A 13,861-nucleotide genomic window follows, 5' to 3' on the forward strand; every position below is an offset into this window, starting at 1 on the left:
TGGGGGAAACCCACACAGACACGGGGAGGCCCTCGCCAGCCATGGGGCTCGAACCCAGAACCTTCTTGCTGTGAGGCGACCATGCTAACCACTACAGTTTGGATATCTAAGTATTTAATTACAAGAAACAGCTGTACACTTATTGTCACTGATTGAATACTCAGCTGTGTGCTATTCTGAAGTGTGTCTGTTTGAAATATGCTGTCTTACTAGTGTTTAGCTAAATTTATGTGGGAAAAAAATGCATTCCCTGCTGTAAAGAAAAGAAAAGTGAAAGCAACACTGAAGTGTATCACATGAAATAAAGAGATTTCACCAAGCATTCATCTTGACCAAGGATTGGATTTATTTGTTCAGGATTGTCATGGAACATGATTTTCAGGTGTGTGTGTGTGTTTAGATACAGAAAGAGGAATGTGAGAGGTGCAGTTTCTAGTGAAACTGAGGGCTTTTTAGTGTATCTGGTGAACAAAGTGCACTATTTAGAGTTGTAATATATTCTGGACTGAGTAGTAGAGCTCAAAGATGATATGAGGAAAGGTGTGATGGTCGATAAAGCTGTAACAGAGCCATGAACAGCCCGGTTTCGGTTCACGAACACTTCAGGGTCGAGTCTCACACACATCCGGACTGTCAACCCTCGTGGTGATTAATATAAACCAGTATCACTGTGACTACACCCACTGACAGCCAGACACACCTCAAATCAGGAAGAAGTGACAGAAGGCTGCAGTCTGGCTATAAAAGCGGCCGCTTACACCGCGGCCTTTCCCATCGTGAGAGGGTTCACACTTCATTACGTCAGTGTACAAGGTGCGCGTGCTGCGGCTAACACTCCACACCTGTGCTGCTCCCGGAAGTCGGAATCAGTTCTTTCAAAGTTTGTTTGGTGAAGACCGGCGGGGGGGGGACACACACCGAGTCTCAGAGCAGGGATTTTTATTTTTTTTTAGACACACACGCACGCTTTCCCCTGTGTCAGGGGTTTTTCCTTGTTCTGCTTGAAACGGCGTTGAAAAGAGGAATCGCACACAGTTTCCTGTTTCAGGTCACCTTTCAGCATGGGCTCAGAAATCATCCCAGGTGAGGCGCTTTTCTCTGACTTCAGGACGCAGTGTTTGGCGACGGAGAACTGGCTGAACAAGTACAATAAGAACGGGATGGAGGTGTGGGTCGAGGTCCCTCCTTTAACCAGCTCACCCCAAGGGAACAGAACCAACTACACCAAAGTGCACAAAATCAAGGTGAGTGAGTTTCTGAAGAGCTCCCTCAGTGCAGAGAGGGTTGAGGTGAACTCCACACTAACTTCTCGTTTCTGCTTCCACATGGTGATTTATGGGTTGTTTTACAATCAGGATACAAAGTTTGTGTCACAGGGGTCCAAAATAAAATAAAAAAAAAACCCAAAAAACTATCAAATCTGCACTTTTGGAAATTAATACACATATGAACATAGGCATGTGTAATAGTTTGTATTATAAGAAGATTAAGTGTAGCTTTAAGCAGGGCTGGGGGAAACAAATGAAGTGATTCTGGGAGACAATTCAGAATCCACTCCTTCCACAGTGCTTTTAAATATAAGGCTGTAAGCTTTGTTAGTTGTCTCTAATATTTATGTCCCAATATCTTGACCACATTTTAGGATGAAAATCATTTTAGATATGTTATTTTATATTGAAAAATTAGCTGTCTCGGAGAGGACTTTTTTTTTTTTTTGGACACAATTACATACTGATTTGATCAAAATAGTCTGAAAACTTACTGGCATTCAACATTAAAACTTAACTATGTTTCCAATGCTATGGAACCAAATATGTGTGTTATGGTATAAAGAATGATGTAAGTGCATCCCTTTTGGAGCTACCTGTGGTCAAAAAAGCACTTTTTCTAAATGACACGAGTAATTTTGCTAAATATGACACCTTGCTATACATTCACCAAAAATAACGTTATCACCAATTTTTTTTTTTTTTGCATGGTAAATAGAGCGATCACAGGGCTACAATAAACAACCGAGTTTATTTAGTCAAGCCTTTTGATATTGAAGATAAGTGTTAAATGTGATTTTTAGCTTGTGTACCCTGATTGTAAAACAACCCTTATTTATTCGTCAAATCAGATCAAGGTCTTTCCAGAAGTTTCTAGCCAGCACAGACTGCCTGTGGGTGATCTGAGTTTCCCTTCGGTGTGAACAAGACAGTCATTAAAACCAGCACAGTGTCTGGGTTAACTTTTATTCATTTATTTACACAGAACTTGTTTTTGTTCTCATAACAAAAATCAGTTTTAATTAGCATCAGTGGAGGCAGTGAGAGTTATAGATGCTTTGATGATACTTGTGATGTCAACTTATTTCTATAACACTTTAACAAGACATTCTCGCAAAACAGCTTTACAGAAAGTGTATGTGAGATGTACAGTATATACACACAATTTGTGTATATCATTATCTCTAGCCGCTTTATCCTGTTCTACAGGGTCGCAGGCAAGCTGGAGCCTATCCCAGCTGACTACGGGCGAAAGGCGGGGTACACCCTGGACAAGTCGCCAGGTCATCACAGGGCTGACACATAGACACAGACAACCATTCACACTCACACCTACGGCCAATTTAGAGCCACCAGTTAACCTAACCTGCATGTCTTTGGACTGTGGGGGAAACCCACGCGGACACGGGGAGAACATGCAAACTCCAAGCAGAAAGGCCCTCGTCGGTCGCTGGGCTTGAACCCAGGACCTCCTTGCTGTGAGGTGACACTGCTAACCACTACACCACTGTGCTGCTATATCTATCCATCTTGTACTCATAGTTGAGACGACCAGCAACCAACTGAACCTCAGGTTTTATCTACGAGTTTCCCTCTCCTAGAAGAATGTTCTGATGAGAACTAGGGATCCTTCACTCCCAGTGGGCTTACTGCACGGTCGGACACCATCCCAAGTATTTCTACGTCCCCGCACATTCCATATATATGTGCGTGTGTGTGTGTTAAACATTATATGAATTAAGGAATTTATCCCTATTGAGCAGCCTGAGGTCACATGAGGAGGAAACCTTGAGAGGAACCCAATTCAAAATCATGTACATTATGTCCAACCTACTTGCAACACGTGGGCTATAAAATCATCAGAACTTTAGATTAGTACCCCAGTTTGACCTGGCAAAGGCTGCCTTAGATGTGATTTTACATAACTTTAAATATTAATGAGAATTTTTTTTATAATGTATGTTTGTGATTTTTCACAATTTAACCTGCTGTGTTCACTTGTGCTAGTTCTCAAATCTGTGACTGCAATGTAATATATATGCACCATAGATTCAGGATTGTTTCTTTCATACAGTGTAAAATTGCCATAAACGATGTGTCCGCTGCTACAATGTACGATGTTCTTCATGACAACGTTTATCGAAAGACATGGGACCCTGCAATGCTCGAGAGCTTTGAAATCGCCCGCCTTGGTCCCAATTCTGATGTGGGCTACTATTCATGTGAGTCTTTTATCATCTTTTTAGCTAACTTTTTAGGATGTTATGCTTGGGATCTTTCAGGTCATTTATAGTCACTTTTTATCACCATTATCATGCATGTCCCCTTAACTGTTACTACTTTCAATCAATCAATATAAGTGACTTGTATGCTTTTTGTACATGTGCATACTATTCAGGGGTTCACAAAACGTTTTACCCAGTGACCCCATTTCACAAGCTCAAAATTCTCATGCCAATAAACGTCTCTAAAAAGAACTGGATTTATGAGTTGCAGTGCAGCTTGTAAAAGCCAGAAGTCTCAAATAATAGTAATTATATAATTATTTGAGATTTCTGGCTTTTATAAGTTACAGTGCAACACACAAACCCAGTCTTCTGTCTTTTTCGCTGTACATGATCACCAAAGTTTAATACACCCTAGAATTTCACTTCTGTGCTCTGTGGTAGTTTTGAGCTTTCACAAGTTTGCATTTTAACTGACGACAGAGAGTACACAGCTGCAGTAGGCTACAGGATTAAATTTTGCCCAAGTGTCAGGGCATTAAGGGCATACACTGCCCAATATAGCATAAATGTTGCCTTTTGTAGTATTTTTCTACTTGGTACCTTACAAAAATTGCAAAACAAATGGCATTTTACATTTGACCCACAGGGCTCTGTCCTAAACCACTGAAAAACAGAGATGTAGTTACCATCCGCTCTTGGCAAGCTTCAGAAGATGAATATATAATTGTCAACTACTCTGTCAAGCATCCGGTATGTTGGCCAGTCTTTATCCTCTCTGTGCAACTACACATTTTAATTGTGGCATTATATTGGTGCACCATTTTAAAAGCATGGGCTGCACAGTCATTTTCATTAAAGTTCTGTGTACTGAACTTGGTGTTTTTCCAAATGGGTGGTACATGTTTTGTGTTTTATACTTTATAAATTATAGAAATACCCTCCACGTAAAGACTTGGTGAGGGCCGTCTCTATTCTGACGGGTTACCTCGTGAAACCAACTGGGCCGAAAAGCTGCACCTTCATATATCTCTCACAAGCCGATCCTAAAGGTAGGAGAAGATCTCATCCTGTCTAAACATCTCCTGTCCTGCTTGCCAGTATAATGAGGATTATGTAGTGGTGTAAAATGTATATCAGCATGATGGTACGTTGTGATTGATTTTGAAAGTGGTTGTCAGCATATGAAATTAACGCAAAATGTTATTTCCATCAAGGCAAGATTTGCCTTTTAATCAATTGTAAGGGGGGGAAAAAGGTATTTGAAAAATTATAATGAACACATGAATATGCAGTTAAAAAAAAATAAAAGTATTGACACTTGCGATACTTGCATGTCTGCTGCTGTATTATGTTACCTAAATGTTTTCAAGACGTGATGTACTATAAACCATGGTATTGAGTTGTACAGTGATCATACTTGGTGTTTTGTACTGTTTCACCCACAAGTATTGACTTGTTTATGATCAATGATAGGTTCTCTTCCGAAGTGGGCAGTAAATAAGGCAACTCAGGTCCTAGCACCCAAAGTAAGTACATCTTTGTTTTAATTTGATATTTTTAGCCCTGGTTTGACCATTCTGAAAGTCGTGGTGTGATGGTGGTGCTCTGCTTTGCAGTTTCAGTCTAGTGCAGTTGCTGTCAGGTCTTGCCGTCTCAAAAAGAACGGTGTAGAAGGAAAACAATTGTGTGGTTAGACGAGGATCATGAGTAGTCCGATTCTTAATTCTGATCATAACAATCCAATAGTCTTGTTTTTAAGGGCTGTATTTGTAATTCTCACTGAGAAAATCAGCCATTTTCTTATTTCTCTGCTGAGTTTGGGCTCCGAACTCATTACTAAATAATGACATGCCAGTGTGACTAGAGATGGAGCTGACTGTAACCATGCTATAATTTGCAGTGTAGACATTCCATGATCTAGAATGAATGACTTATTTGGGACTCTAGAACGCACAGTCTGACAAACCTGGCATTCCAACATCTCGTCTGAAGACTGCTGTATCCATAGAGACCCATTTCAAGTTTTTGTTCAGTGTTTTTTTTAAAACTTGTGAAGAATCAAGCTGAACCTGCCTATCTGGATTCTAAAATGGCTGCATTGTTACTACCATCCAAAACTAGTTAGACCAAAGTGTTTTTCTTTGTTCTTGTCCAAACTGGGCTAATGAAAATGTTTTGGTTCTTAAACTGAAATTCAGTCTCGGTTTATGATCGTCTTTATTAAATACCAGGCATTAACTTTTTTTTTTTTTTAATATATGGCTGCTGTGGACAACCTATTTTGTATATAGTTTTTCTTTTTAATGCATGTTTTTGCCTGCACCATGACGAGCCTCTAATCATGCCATATATGTATTGAGAATTAAAATATTAGTCAATTAAGTGTTAGTCATCTTGACAAAAAGAGAGAAATTCAGTTGTAATCCACATGCGTCAAGACAAGGCCTGAAAAGCAGGATTCCGATGTCTTAGGTCTTACTCAACCTTGTAAGTAAACAAAGAACTAGTATTCATTTGTTGTATGTGCCAATACTCCTATTATCTTTTCAGTCCCTCCCTTGCTCTGTCACTCTGTAGGTTATGAAAAGTGTGTATAAGGCGGGGCAAAACTACCCAGCCTGGAAGGCCCAGAACTCTCCAGAACATAAGCCATGGCTCTACCCTATCCAGAGTGACCTTCCCATGATGGACCCAGCTGAGCTGAAAATCCAGCATGCAGACTCTCTGGAAAACGTGGACGAGACCTCAACTCGTGAGGCTATGGAGAATGAGGATGGCAGCTGAAGGACATTAAAACAAGATGAAGAAATGGACACTTGCCTTCCAAACTTCCAGTTTCTATCATGTTGGTGCTGTTCATGAGTACTTTGTTCCTTTTTTTTTTTTTTTTTTTTGATCAGAAGTGTTGATGGGCACTGGTCTAAATTTGTGGCACAACGTTAAGCTGTGCTTATCACAAATTTTTACATATTGCCAAAAAGCAAAACAGAATCGCATGAAGGCTGGCCATGGGTTATAAATGTACTCCCTTTTGAAGTTTAAAAAGTGCTCATGTTTCTTGGAAGAGAAGGCTAAGCTAATACTTTTGACATGTTCTTTGCTTAATTTAGCATTACTTCCAATGAAAGCTGGTGAATGTTTGACCTTTTGTAAAAATTATTTCTGAAAAGGTAAATTTTATATAACTGAAGTATTATGATGTTTTTATTTATTTCTTTAGCTGATTTATTAAAACTTGAACACTGCACGATTGTGGGAAGGTTGTGTAAACAGAGTTAGCGAGGCCTTTGTTTTATAAATTTTGTACACTGTGTGAAGGGTGAAGTTAATTTTACATGACTATCTGGGGAAGTTTAATAGTTAGTGTTTTTAATTACTATGATTGCCAGTTATTCTTACAGATATACAAATTTATTACTTTATTGGTAAATTACTTGTGATGTAAATGTTCCTGTTGTAACTTGTATTACTCATCAAAAGCCTGGAAATTGGCAGAGTTGATTTTTGCATGTGTTGTGCAAGTTGAAGGTAAGACTGACAACACTGGTTTATCGAACTGCAAGCAGCTGATGAGGAAAGTAATGCTATTGTGCTTACACCATGATGTCCCGAAGTTTTTTTTTTTTTTTCCCCCCCCTCTCTCTTCCCTTTCCCTCCCTCCCTCCCTCCCTCCCTCCCTCCCAGGAGCTGGTCTTCCCTACCAAACAAATTATAAAATTTGGAGACTAGCAAGGATGGATGTGACTATTACGAGAACTTTTTTTTTTTAAATATAATGCTGCTTCTCATTGTTTAAACAAATTAGTTTTTATGTTTCATCTAACAATGCAAAGTTCTCAGTTCTTATAAATTTTTACAAGGATATTTATTAAGACTGTGTCAATAAATTCTATGAACATCCAGAATCTCTGAAAGATTAAGGCTCTCTGTCTGTCTGGTGATGAACACACTACCCATAAAGCTATTTCTTTGAAAGACTATGCAGGGGGGCACAAATAATTTACTGAAAGGTCCTAACGGTAGCTACAAAAATATTAAATACTGAATTATGATTTAAATATCAATGAGTTACCATCAAGTGCAAATCCTACCAAGGCCTCAAATTCAAATTATAGACAGGAATTTTGGATTTGAGCACAATTTATGAGGAATTACTTATCACGATACCAATGCTATATATGTGCTGTGAGTACTGGATCAGTTGTCCTTAATTAGTTAAGGTGATTTTTTTTTTTTTTTTTTTATCTTTATCTTTCAATAGTATAGTTAGTCAGCAGGCCCCTAAGTTGCAAATTAACTGATAAAATAATTTCAGTATAAAAAGATAATACAGGCAATTTACAGACTGAAAGGTGACCATAAGTGCACATACTAGTGCATCTCAAAAAATTAGAATATTGTGAAAAAGTTCAATATTTTTCATCAGTTATTTAAGAAAGTGCAAGTTATATAATACTCATTACACATAAACTAATGTTTCAAGCATTTTTCTATTTTAATTTTAATCAGTATGGCATACAGTACAAAAACATAAAAAAAAACCCCATCTCAAAATATTAGAATATTTCATTTCGAGTTTGAGTAAAACAGTATGAACACAGTGTATCTCTCGGTCTAGTTCAGTACACACAACCACAATCATGGGGAAGAATGCTGACTTGACTGTTGTCCAGAAGATGATCACTGATGCCCTCCACAAGGAGGGTAAGCCACAAAAGGTCATTGCTGAAAAGGGTGGCTGGAAAAGGTGCACAAGCAACAGGGATGGCCGCAGTCTTGAGAGGATTGTCAAGAAAAGTTGATTAAAGAACTTGGGAGAGCTTCACAAGGAGTGGACTGAGGCTGGGGTCAGTGTATCAAGACCCATCACAAACAGACATCTTCAAGAAAGGGGATACAACTTTCGCATTCCTAATATCAAGCTACTCCTGAGCCAGAGACAATGTCAGAAGTGTCTTATCTGGGCTAAGGAGAGAAAGAAATGGACTGTTGCTCAGTGGTCCAAAGTCCTCTTTTCAGATGAAAGTACATTTTGCATTTAATTTGGAAATCACGGTTCTAGAGTCTGGAGGAAGAGTGGAGAGGCACAGAATCCAAGGTGTTTGAAGCCCAGTGTGAAGTTTCCGCAGTCTGTGATGATTTGCGGTGCCATGTCATCTGCTGGCGTTGGTCCACTGTATTTTATCAAGTCCAAAGTCAACACAGCCATCTACCAGGAGATTTTAGAGCACTTCATGCTTCCATCTGCTGACGAGCTTTTTGGAGATGCTGATTTCCTTTTCGGGCGGCACGGTGGTGTAGTGGTTAGCGCTATCGCCTCACAGCAAGAAGGTCCGGGTTCGAGCCCCGTGGCCGGCAAGGGCCTTTCTGTGCGGAGTTTGCATGTTCTCCCTGTGTCCGCGTGGGTTTCCTCCGGGTGCTCCGGTTTCCCCCACAGTCCAAAGACATGCAGGTTAGGTTAACTGGTGACTCTAAATTGACCGTAGGTGTGAGTGTGAATGGTTGTCTGTGTCTATGTGTCAGCCCTGCGATGACCTGGCGACTTGTCCAGGGTGTACCCCGCCTTTCGCCTGTAGTCAGCTGGGATAGGCTCCAGCTTGCCTGCGACCCTGTAGAACAGGATAAAGCGGCTAGAGATAATGAGATGAGATTTCCTTTTCCAGCAGGACTTAGCACCTACCCACAGTGCCAAAACTACTACTAAATGGTTTGCTGACCATGATATTACTGTGTTTGATTGGCCAGCCAACTTGCCTGACCTGAACCCCATAGAGAATCTATGGGGTATTGTCAAGAGGAAGATGAGAAACACCCGACCCAAAAATACAGATATGCTGAAGGCCACTATCAAAGCAACCTGGGCTTCAATAACACCTCAGCAGTGCCACAGACTGATCACCTCCATGCCACACCGCATTGATACAGTAATTCATGGTAAAGGAGCCCCAACCAAGTATTGAGTGTATAAATGAATATACTTTTCAGAAGTTGGACATTTCTGTATTGTAAATCCTTTTTTGATTGATCTTAGGGAATATTCTAATAATTTGAGATAATGGATTTCTGATTTTCATGAGCTATAAGCTATAATCATCAAAATTAAAACAAAAAAGGCTTTAAATATTTCACTTTACATGGAATGAATATAGAATATATGAAAGTTTACCTTTTTGAATTAAATTATGAAAAAAAGGAACTTTTTCATGGTATTCTAATTTTTTGAGATGCACTAGTACAATGTTCTAATCTATGGTCATTCTCCATTTATCTCAGAACCCATATAACATATAGCCACATAATATATAGTCGTATAAGCATACTATAGTACAAATCACTTATGTCAGGAGTGTCAAAGACTGTCAAGACATTTTGACTTTTAGAAGCCTCTGCTTGGTCAGTAGCATAATTAGGCATTAACTGGGAGTGCACTTGTGGATGTATTTAACCCCTTCGGTGCCCTTGGACGAGTCACGTATGTCATGAAATCTTTTACCGCTGTGCCTTATGACGGAAGAATGTTTTAGGCATTGACTGTAATTCATATGTGCCACTGTGAAGTAAAAGTAATGTGCCATGTAAGGTACATAAAAGGAGGTGTGTATGACGAGTAGCATAAGGCACAGCAGTAAAAGATTTCATGACACATGTGACTTGTCCAAGGGCATTGAAGGGGTTAAGGTTCTACTTTTAGAGACAGTGCCTTGAAAGTCCGGTTCCTCCCGAGGAGCAATTTCCAAACAACTGACGTTACCAAGCATCTGTACAAACAAGTGCATGCAAATATAAAAATCTCTGCCCCATAGACACTGCATTGTTCGGAAGGAGGCACAAATTAACTCCACGGAGGAATGAACTTTGGTTCAACCAAACCCCAAGACAACAACAAAGGAACTGATTGAGTCATCAGGTGCCAGAGAATGTACAGTGCCTTGCAAAAGTATTCATTCCCCCTTGATGTTTGTCCTGTTTTGTTACATTACAAGCTGGAATTAAAATGGATTTTCTGGGGGTTAGCACCATTTGATTTACACAACATGCCTACCACTTTAAAGGTGCACTGTTTTTTTATTGTGACAATAATTGAGATGAAAAAACAGAAATCTGGAGTGTGCATAAGTATTCACCCCCTTCCATATGAAACCCCTAAATAAGAGCTGGTCCAACCAATTCACTTCATAAGTCAATTAGTTGATTAAGATCCACCTGTGTGCAATCAAAGTGTCACATGATCTGTCACATGATATCTGTATAAATCAACCTGTTCTGGAAGGACCCTGACTCTGCAACACTACTAAGCAAGCAACATGAAAACCAAGAAGCCTCCAAACAGGTCAGAGACAAAGTTGTGGAGAAGTATAGATCAGGGTTGGGTCATAAAAAATATCCCAAACTTTGAATATCCCATGGAGCACCATTAAATCCATTACAGCGAAATGGAAAGAATATGGCACCACTGCAAACCTGACAAGAGAAGGCCGCCCACCAAAACTCCCAGGCCGGGCAAGGAGGGCATTAATCAGAGATGCAACAAAGACACCAAAGGTAATGCTGAGGTAGCTGCAAAGATCCACAGTGGAGATGGGAGTATCTGTCCATAGGACCATTTTAAGCCGTACACTCCACAGAGCGGGGCTTTATGGAAGAGTGGCCAGAAAAAAGTCATTATTTAAGAAAAGACGTTTGGAGTTTGCCCAACAGCATGTGGCAGACTCCCCTAACACATGGAAGAAGATTCTCTGGTCAAATGAGAAAAAAATTGAACTTTCTGGCCATCATGGGAAATGCCAGGGGTGGTGCAAACCCAACACCCTGAGAACACCATGAATGTTTCACCACAATGAAGCATAGCGGTGGCAGCATCATGCTGTGGGGATATTTTTCATCTGCAGGGACAGGAAAGCTGGTCAGGACTGAAGGAAAGATGGCTGGCACTAAACACAGAGCAATTCTAGAGGAAAACCTGTTTGAGTCAGCCAGAGGTTTGAGACTGCGATGAAGGTTCATGGTCTATCAGAACAATGACCCTAAAAACATACTGCTAAAGCTATACTGGAATGGTTTAAAGGGAAACATTTAAATGTCTTGGAATGACCAAGTCAAAGCCCAGACCTCAATCCAATTGAGAATTTGTGGCATAATTTGAAGATTGCTGTACACCAGCGTAACCCATCTAACTTGAAGGAGTTGGAGCAGTTTTGCCTTGAGGAACAAGCAAAAATCCCAGAGGCTAAATGTGCTAAGCTAATAGAGACATACCCCAAGAGACTTGCAGCTGTAATTGTAGCAAAAGGCGGCTCTATAAAGTATTGACTTTGGAGGAGTGAAATCTTATGCACACTCCAGATTTCTGTTTTTTCATCTTATTGTTTGTGTCACAATTTAAAAAAAAGTGCACCTTTAAAGTGGTAATGTTGTGTAAATCAAATGGTGCTAACCCACTAAAAATCCATTTTAATTCCAGCTTGTAATGCGACAAAACAGGACAAACACCAAGGGGGATGAATACTTTTGCAAGGCACTGTACATCACTATTATACGAGTATCACAATGGCCTGAAAGGCTGTTGCACAAGGAAGAAGACCCTAATCCAAGTCTGGCATAAAAAATCTGGACTGAAGTCTGCAGATGATCACCATCAGTTTAGAGGATAGTTCTCTGGTCAGAGGAACAAAAATGGAACTGTTTGGCCATAATGATCAGTGTGACGTATGGAGGAGAAAGGTGGAGACTTTCACAATTCAAAGAAAACACTCAACTCTGAAGAATGGAGGTGGAAGTACCATTGTTATATACCTCAAAAGTTCTAATAAAATGGCTTAAAGATAAAATTAAAATTATTAGAGTGGGAATCACAAAACCCTGACTTGAATACCATAACAGTTTGTGGATTGAACAGAGGAATGAGCAAAAATTTGGGAAAAGCGTTGTGAGAAGCTTGTGCAAAGCTACTGCAAACATTTGATTCAAATTAAGCATCAACGTGCAATGACAAAATACTAACAAAGTAAAAATTTTGACTGACTGAAAATCTGATACAGTAAATAAAAGCTGAAACAAATCTGTCTCTTAGTTTTTATTTTGAAATAAAGTATGGAAATAAAACACAGGAAATGTACACTCATAAAATAAAGTACATTATTGTACTTTCAGAGGTACAATGCCTTGTCACTGGGGCAGTACCCTCCAAGGTATTTATTTGTACCCTTTATATACCGTTTAGGAACATACATGTACCTTTTTGGCCCTAAAAATGTACACATAGTTACCTTGTGGTCCAATAATAAGCCCTAAGAGGGTAGTGTAGATTACACAGTGGTGCTTGAAAGTTTGTGAACCATTTAGAATTATCTATATTTCTGTATAAATATGACCTAAAACATCATCAGATTTTCACATAAGTCCTAAAAGTAGATAAAGAGAACCCAGTTAAACATATGAGAAAAAAAAATACTACACTTGGTCATTTATTTATTGAGGAAAATGATCTAATATTACATATCTGTGAGTGGCAAAAGTATGTGAACCTCTAGGATTAGCAGTTAATTTGAAGGTGAAATTAGAGTCAGGTGTTTTCAATCAATGGGATGACAATCAGGTGAGAGTGGGCACCCTGTTTTATTTAAAGAACAGGGATCTATCAAAGTCTGATCTTCACAACACGTTTGTGGAAGTGTATCATGGCACGAACAAAGGAGATTTCTGAGGACCTCAGAAAAAGCGTTGTTGATGCTCATCAGGCTGGAAAAGGTTACAAAACCATCTCTAAAGAGTTTGGACTCCACCAATCCACAGTCAAGAATGGGCTAAAATTCCTCCAAGCCAGTGTGCAGGACTGATCAACAGTTACCAGAAACGTTTAGCTGCAGTTATTGCTGCACAAGGGGGTCACACCAGATACTGAAAGCAAAGGTTCACATACTTCTGCCACTCACAGATATGTAACATTGGACCATTTTCCTCAATAAATAAATGATCAAGTATAATATTTTTGTCTCATTTGTTTAACTGGGTTCTCTTTATCTACTTTTAGGACTTGTGTGAAAATCTGATGATGTTTTAGGTCATATTCATGCAAAAATATAGAAAATTCTAAAGGGTTCACAAACTTTCAAGCACCACTGTACATTGGGGTACAGAAATTGACTCCTGCTGCACACCTATTTCAAACAGCATATGGCAACATGGAATATGTAGAGTTGTGAAAAACTGAGCTTGAATGTCTTTACCCAAGGTGGTCTCAACTGTATGTGTAATTGCCTAGTAATTTATTGAAGGGCAACTCTGTGTTCTCTGTGCTTGGGTGGTTTTTATGCACACTTGGTAAAGCTTTTAAAATTTTCATTCGCTGTATTTCTGACCAATGAA

At 39.4% G+C, this 13,861-nt stretch overlaps 1 protein-coding gene across 1 annotated transcript; it reads left to right on the forward strand.

Moving 5' to 3' along the window:
* Positions 1-714: 714 nt before the first annotated feature.
* On the forward strand, positions 715-7,401 carry stard14 (START domain containing 14). Its single transcript, XM_060927729.1, has 6 exons — positions 715-1,244; positions 3,343-3,490; positions 4,143-4,246; positions 4,428-4,545; positions 4,970-5,022; positions 6,074-7,401. Exons 1-6 carry the CDS (start codon positions 1,062-1,064, stop codon positions 6,278-6,280), a joined length of 813 nt encoding a protein of 270 aa, XP_060783712.1. The 5' UTR covers positions 715-1,061; the 3' UTR covers positions 6,281-7,401.
* The last annotated feature ends 6,460 nt before the right edge of the window (positions 7,402-13,861 follow it).

Source organism: Neoarius graeffei, chromosome 8 (assembly GCF_027579695.1).
Source record: "Neoarius graeffei isolate fNeoGra1 chromosome 8, fNeoGra1.pri, whole genome shotgun sequence".
In the NCBI taxonomy this organism is placed as follows: domain Eukaryota; kingdom Metazoa; phylum Chordata; class Actinopteri; order Siluriformes; family Ariidae; genus Neoarius; species Neoarius graeffei.